The 7,267-nt window shown below is 42.1% G+C and overlaps 1 protein-coding gene and 1 long non-coding RNA gene across 2 annotated transcripts; both read right to left on the bottom strand.

Annotated features, from left to right (window-relative positions):
- Nucleotides 1–64: 64 nt before the first annotated feature.
- On the bottom strand, nt 65–1,685 carry LOC119314601. The gene is made up of 4 exons (XR_005152365.1): nt 1,509–1,685; nt 553–691; nt 213–310; nt 65–119 (listed from the first exon to the last, which is right to left on the bottom strand). It is a non-coding gene; the product is annotated as an uncharacterized LOC119314601 (long non-coding RNA).
- Nucleotides 1,686–2,630: 945 nt separating this feature from the next.
- Nucleotides 2,631–7,153, bottom strand: LOC119318445 (TBC1 domain family member 15-like). The gene is made up of 11 exons (XM_037593003.1): nt 6,785–7,153; nt 6,326–6,421; nt 5,682–5,785; nt 5,016–5,212; nt 4,775–4,897; nt 4,525–4,613; nt 3,904–4,009; nt 3,663–3,760; nt 3,199–3,438; nt 3,009–3,092; nt 2,631–2,928 (listed from the first exon to the last, which is right to left on the bottom strand). Exons 1-11 carry the CDS (start codon nt 6,896–6,898, stop codon nt 2,914–2,916), a joined length of 1,266 nt encoding a protein of 421 aa, XP_037448900.1. The 5' UTR covers nt 6,899–7,153; the 3' UTR covers nt 2,631–2,913.
- Between the last annotated feature and the right edge of the window lie 114 nt (nt 7,154–7,267).

The raw sequence follows: 7,267 nt of genomic DNA, 5'->3' as shown, positions 1-7,267 counted from the left end.
GCCTTGCCCACCCCTCCTCCTCCTCCTCCTCCTCCTCCTCCGGGCTGCTCCGCCCCCGCCACCGCGCCCTCCGGCCCGCCGCTCCCCGACGCTCCCTGCTGTGACTTGAACTCGTTCATCTGCAACCAAATCGGCCGGCCGGAACCGTGCGTCACGATGGAGAATTGGAGATTCACGTTGGAAATGGAAATGGCGCCCGCGCGCGCGCTTACCCAGGCGGGGTTGGCGACGGAGTTGTTGTCCCAGCCGATGTGCGCGACGTGCTTCACGTCCGTCGGGGCGCCGATCTGGATCTCCGGCTCCTTGGGGTCTGCAACTACCCGCACGCACACAACAACAGACAAGGTGCACACACTTTACAACACCATCCTACTGCATTTTGTTTCACAATTTTTTTTAACTTGGCAGCTTTTCATCTTCTGGTTGAATTCGATGCATGTTCATGATGCTTGATGTGAATATTGTTTTGGTGGTTAATTCATTGTGGCTGGTTAGAATTTAGGGGATTTGACTGTAGAATTGTGGCTGGTTTAGTGGGTGCTTGGCGCGTACCGAATATTTGCGAGATGTATCGGAGGCCCTTGAGAAGGCCCTTCATCTTAACTGGTTCCACAGGCGGCTGACCGCCCGCGGCACCCTGTGAGGAATCCACCACTTAAGTCTTTTGCGCCTTCCACCTCTTGATCTAAGCCTTCATAAGAAATATAATTATTAAGGCGTTAACAGATGAAAGTTTATTGTGCAAATCAAAAGGAAGAATCAACGATCCCACATTTACTTTGTTTGTAGATGAATAAACCCAATGTCATCATCCAGAGGTTTGTTTGTGCAAACAATGAAATGTGATGCGATCCTTTAAACTAGAGACTGAACCTTCAGCTCCCGGGTGCAGGGGCACCCTCAAGAACATCAAAAGTTTGATCATATTTGATCCTCCAAAATTTCAGATTTTTTCGATTTTTTTTCATATTGTTTTGAAGTTACTGTTCATGAGGGTGCCCCTGCACCAGGGAGCTGTCACACCTTTTCCTTTAAACTACCAAACAAAAATGAATAAATGACTTCTGAAAACAGCCCATCTGAAAGTTTTCTTCAGAATATATTGTTTGTAGATGAATAGACCCAATGTCATCATCCAGAGGTTTGTAGGTGCAAACAATGAAATGTGATGCGATCCTTTAAACTACCAAACAAAAATGAATAGAAATAACTTCTGAAAATAGCCCATCTGAAAGTTTTCTTCAGAATATAGTGTTGTTAATTGGCGCTGCCATGCATCAGGGGCTCATGGATTTGCTATCAGTTTTGGGTGAGATTATCTCTACATTCCATATAGGATCGAACCCGATAATGTGTAGAGCACAAAAGATGAATTACCAGAATGAACAGATTGATGAACAGATTGAAACAATTTATCCATTCTTTTGGTATTGTGTTTCAATCTGTCTGCCACGCACAAGTAGATTCAGACAAAATAACCACCATCCAATGAAATCAAGCCCACATACCTTAGGAACCAATATTAATGGAGCAACCAAGGCCAATCAACAGAATTTCAGCTTCTTGGTGACATCTCCACCGTGGTCACGACAATTGTCTTGCTCTCCTATTCTAGCATGATCTGGCGCAAATTGGCGAAAAATTTCAATCCTCTCCCAAGCTCCAAGAGAAGCAAGAAGACTAGATTCTCTTCCTAGTTGGGGGAAATGGAAGGGCTGCAAGTTTGTTGCCTTAATCTATTAATAGCCCACTATTTTTGGGTCTAGGTTTCCCTTGGTTGCTGTTCGTTTCGACACGTACCAGATTGAGAGGCCCTGGTTCTGTTTAACTAGTCTGGAGCGCAAATGGTGGGAACGGCCAGCTCAGAAAAAATAGGAGACATTTAGGTAGGAAGTCTGGCAGGCTCTTAGTTTACAGCCTCTTGTTTTGATTTTAACCATCTGTAATTGTATCACACATCCTTACCTCTGTTTAAGCGAAGGTAATTAATAAAATCTGTGCTGGAAGTTTGACCTAATTCAGCAAAGTAATGTCAGACATATATTATTTGAAATAGGCACACGCTTTCAGCCTTTCCACATGTATAGAAAAACGCAAATAGAAACAACTATACATATATTTGCTGTGAACGTTTGATATATACTTGTATGTAATACGTACAATGTTCACAGGATTTTTCATTTCCCTGTGTTTTTCTTCTTTGAGATCATAACTTCATGTGTTCTCCGTCAAAAAGAAATCAGGTGTTGGCCTGAATCAGATTTCTATTTTAGTCAAATAGTTGGCCATTTGACTAACTAATTTCTGCTTTAGCCTGATTATTTGCAAAGGACAGGCCTGGCGCAATGGTGAGTGGTGAAGTACTCCCCACTTGTGCCAAGAAGTCCTGGGTTCAACGTGGCCTCTCTGCGTTGCAATGTGCAAGGGTAAGGCTTGCCTCGTAGTATAATCTTTCCCCAGTGGGGGCTTCTAGCACCGGGTCTGTCTTTTGTGCTAATTATGTGCCATTTTATTTGTTGATTCCTACTCCTCTCCAACCACTGGATGCTAAAGAACCAAAACAAAATTTAACTCCAGGAATATAGTTCTGAAAGGAAAATCTTTACATATCTCGATGTATGCAACAACAGTTGAGACTTGAAGTGTTTGAAGTATATTTATGAGGACTAGCAAACTTTGCTAACAAATAATCCTACTGGTATTTAACTCTACAAGAAATGCAACCTTTATTCCTGAACAATCCCACTGGTATTCATTTCCCTTTTGTGCAAGTACCAAATTACATAGTGGGTCAAAAAATTACAGAACATACACATCAAAAATGGAAAATTTTCTGCCATACAACTGTTTCTCCAGTAAAAAAAAAAGGACCAATCGAATCTTGTTGCTAAGGATGCTTTCCTGTACATGTCGCTATGATGCTTTTACCTGCAGTTCAGGAAAGTACAGATTATTTTTATTTGCATCTCCTTACCGTATAATGGTATAGGTATCGACAGGAAACTCACTGTGGTTAGGTACTTCTCCTGAATCGTCAATGCCCCTCTACATGCCTTTCTTGCATCCAGGCTTCCAGTGATTTCATTCAAAATCTGTTCTCAGGGGACAGGAACATAAAAAACATAACTTTCGGTTCTGATCAACATTGTGTGTGTGTGCGTGTGTGCGTGGGGGGAGAGAGAGAGGGAGAGAGAGGACCTTGACGACATCATCGAGACCTTTTGCCTCCCCCAGTAACCGCTTGTTTCTAGCCTCTATGACGCTAGCTACAACAAAGACCGATAGAGGGATCTGATCATCTTGCTTGGCTGCCTGCAATTTTTTCCTTTCAAACTTTCCACACTGTTTTAGGGTATTTTCATCTTTTGCATTTGGTGGTCCAGTGTTACTCTCCAACATTGAAAAAAACCCTGGATTGTACTCCATAGACCACATGAGCTGCAACATTTTGAAGATCAAGAAAATATAGTTTCAATTGTGGCCAGAACTCCTTCCATTAAGAAACCAATACCCCATGTAGTACAAATTGGAATTAGATTAAAAACTAAATGTCAATGATCATTATGTTTGATGACACTCCAGATTGAGTTCTCAAGAAAATTAATCTAGTGCACAGGCAACTAGCACACTACAGGTTAGTTAGCATTATCAAGAAATCTTACCTCCCAAAGGTACATCGTGTCTATAAAAGAGAACTCTCTACGAAAAATAACCATCAGCATCCGAAAGGCAAATAAGTATTCACCTCCATCAAGATTTTCTGCATACATTTTTTTATTAGGAAATACAAAAATTGGAGCTCGTTGTTAAATAATTGATGAAGCAAAGGCATTCGTTTCTTGAACAGTCTAATAAAGAAAATAAAATAAAATAAAGAACATTTAGCTCCAAAAAAAACTCTACCTAAATGCTCATGTAGCTTTGGGTCAACAGCTTTCATTATGGTTGACAAGGTGGTCAGCTGAGATCGAACTCCAATTGAGGTAGAAGTACTCTTGAAATTTTCACGCTGCATATTTTGAAGGTAAAATATTAAAGCTTTAAGCATATGCAGAAACATGAATGAAGTCAGATACCACATGCAGGCATGCAGCAGAAGAGCCTATTACTTCAGAGAAGTACAAAAGCGCAGGCAAGAACTTCAGAGTTTTTTCGCGTCTTCTTTCGATACCAGCATCAAGTAGTTACATTTATCCGCGTTGTCCCTTTAAGGTTTGGGAAATCAACAGATGCTTGTGCAAAGCAAAACTGGCTACCTAAAATTCAGAGTTCAGACTGAGTAGGTCTCAAATTATACAAGCATATATTATCTTACAATAATTGTATGCATTGTCTTTTAACTTTAAATTGTATGCATTGTCTCTTATAGCCTTTTAGTTTTATAATGTTATCTGTAGAAACATAATCTAAAACCTCGCGCTGCCACTATGATGCAAGTTAGCAGAAAGCAATGCAGTTCCTAAACAATTGAAAATGTAAACGATCCAAATGTTTCATTGGTGATAGAAGGATAGGGGTGCTTACCACTCTGCGCATCAGCCGTTCAAAGCACCAAAAAGCATCTGCTTCATGTTCCAAAATTATTGATATTGGTGAACAAAGATCACTCATTCCTGCTCATGCATAAAGGATTTAACAAGCATACACAACATAGCATTTAGGAAACTGTCATTGTTAAGAATTTCCCTTTTTACTAATACTTGATCCACATTTGTTTAAGAAATAATTGATCTGCACCCACACAAAGAAGATATGCGTTGCTTAAACAACTCACCCTGACAGTAACCAATGTCAGTGTCCACCCATGCGTACACTGTAAGAATGTCCCACAGCCGTGCCAAATTCTCCTGGCTCTCGTAATACACTAATGTCCGGTCAGTTCGGTTAACATCAAGACCTGCAATTGATCAGTGGAAGAATCAGAAAACTTAAAAACTTGAAGACAACATACGGAAACTGCTATTTTTTTTTTACATGTGACGGATGCTGAAAACAGAGGCAATACTGCTGCTTACCAATTTGGTGCAGAAGAAGTTTCCATTGAATGACTTCTTTTGTGAGCGGACCATTATTGGTTTGCTGTTCTCCAGTTGAGTTAGGATCCTCGATAGGCTGGCCATCTTCTGTTATGACAGGCATAGTGATTACCCTTCCACTACCAACAGTCGTGTCCATTTCTCGGCACTTTGTTTTCAGTTTCTCATATTCTAACCTATGAAAATATTCAAATCAGTATAATCCTCATCCCATTCATATGTCGCCTTTATAACTTTCTGAAAAGCATGGTGAACATCCTGAAGCAAAAAAATAGCATTGCTATGTGCAGCATAACATGTGACAGAACTACATTAGTCCAGTTTTTCAGCAAATTGAAATGAAACCTCTAGATACAATGGCTTGAATGTGTATCCCCTTTTTGTGGACTGCTTCAGCTCTTCTAGAGAACCCAATATCTCTAAACTATTTATTTGAGCAATTTAAACTCTCAATTACTCATAAGTATGAATGTATGATACTATGTGTTTGAAGTAGCCATTATTGCAAAAATAAGGATCAAGAAAAGGAAGGTGGCTGGTGAGAATCTTTGCAAGATGATAAAAACTATGTATTGCTTCTAATGACATTAAAATGGAATGAAATGAACAGACAAAAGTAAGATGCAGATGAGATTAAAAAAAAACCTTCTCTGTTGTCGCAATTGATTCCTCTGTTCGGTAGTGCTTTTAGGGTCGTAACAACCGAGCAAATACTCCCAAACTTCTCCTTTGATGTTTGGGTGGACGCCCTGTTGGCATAACCAAAATAAAGACAAGGTCCTGGTTCAGTTAAACTGAGGAGTCACAATATGTGCTTAGATGCGGTATATATGCCCCAAGGGATACTAACAACTGACAAGAAAATGCATGGTTGTTAAGAAGAAAAATTGCAAGGCTGAAAGGGTAGAAAAACAGTACAGTGTGAAAGGTCTGTGCTAACAAACATGATTCAGAGTCCTCCCACTGAATCTTGTATCAGTTGAAGAAACAAAACAAACTGATGGAGCCAAAATAACAAAACATGCCCTGTGCAAATTCCTATAAGTTCATTTCTCGCGAATAAGTATTGACTGTATGTAGCAGTGTGCAGACCCTTTTTCAAAGAGCAATACAAGCTGTCAACTAGTCCTGAATGCGAGTTTGACTGCGGGTGTTGTTACACATGAACATGATACATAACATTTACCCTGTCCTGCCCGGGGTGTGAGATCGATACAATATGCGACTGAGCTCATCGCGCTGCTTGTGATGAATCTGGATAAAGAAAGATGTATATATATGTAGCTCACCCCACGCTGCACTCTCATGATCATTCCAGCGGCGTCGAGGCAGCCCTCCTCGTTGAACAGCAGCTTCCATCTCCTCGGACTCAGCGTGCGGCGAGGCTGCCAGAGGACGAAAAACAACAACAACAGCACAATCAGTCAATAAACCAATGCGCTCGACGATCAATACAATATACAATACAATACAGTCATTGATCTCTGCATGCAATCAGCTTCTGAGCAAAGGAGGAAAAAAAAAAGAGGCTCCAGTTCTGCATCAAAAGCGGCAGCCTATGAGACTCTGAATTTGCACATGGATACATGGGATCCATATATAAGCGGCAGAGAGCCTCATGCTTGTGTTCTGCTCTGATTCTACCTATCTGAACATAGGCGTCCAGACGGGGATGATAATTCGTAATGCAGAGAAGAGATGATATATGCAGAGGAAAAAGGCAGAGGGGGGATCGCGTGCGTGCTTGCCATGGGCTTGAAGCGGGACTTGGGGGCGTCGGTGCAGTCGGGGCGGGTGGGGTAGATGGTCTCCGGATCGATGAGCATGTCCGGGTCGTTGTAGCAGCACGCCAAGAACATCATCTTGCCTGATCTCCCTTAACAATCGACCAGATCGGAGACAGACAGACAGACAGACAGATCGACCGGGACGCCGGCGACCGGCGGGCGGGGCCGAGGATCGATCGATCGCCTGCGGCTGGCCGGGGCGGGGCGGGACGGCGGATGAAGATCGCCGGGCGGATAAGGATCGAGATGCTCCTCGATCGGTCGATCTGTGTGACGAGAGGGAGAGAGGTCAGAGGTGGTGTAACGGCTAAATTTGGCCGGGTCGGGAGTGGGGAGAGAGAGAGAGGAAGGAGGAGCGAGCGAGAGCGAGGGGAGACAAGAAGCACGGCACACAGCTGCTGGGTGCCTTTTTTCTTTTTCTTTATTAATATTATTATCATTATT

Source organism: Triticum dicoccoides, chromosome 6A, assembly GCF_002162155.2.
Source record: "Triticum dicoccoides isolate Atlit2015 ecotype Zavitan chromosome 6A, WEW_v2.0, whole genome shotgun sequence".
Taxonomy (NCBI): Eukaryota; Viridiplantae; Streptophyta; class Magnoliopsida; order Poales; family Poaceae; genus Triticum; species Triticum dicoccoides.
This window is presented reverse-complemented; position numbering and strand designations above follow the sequence as displayed.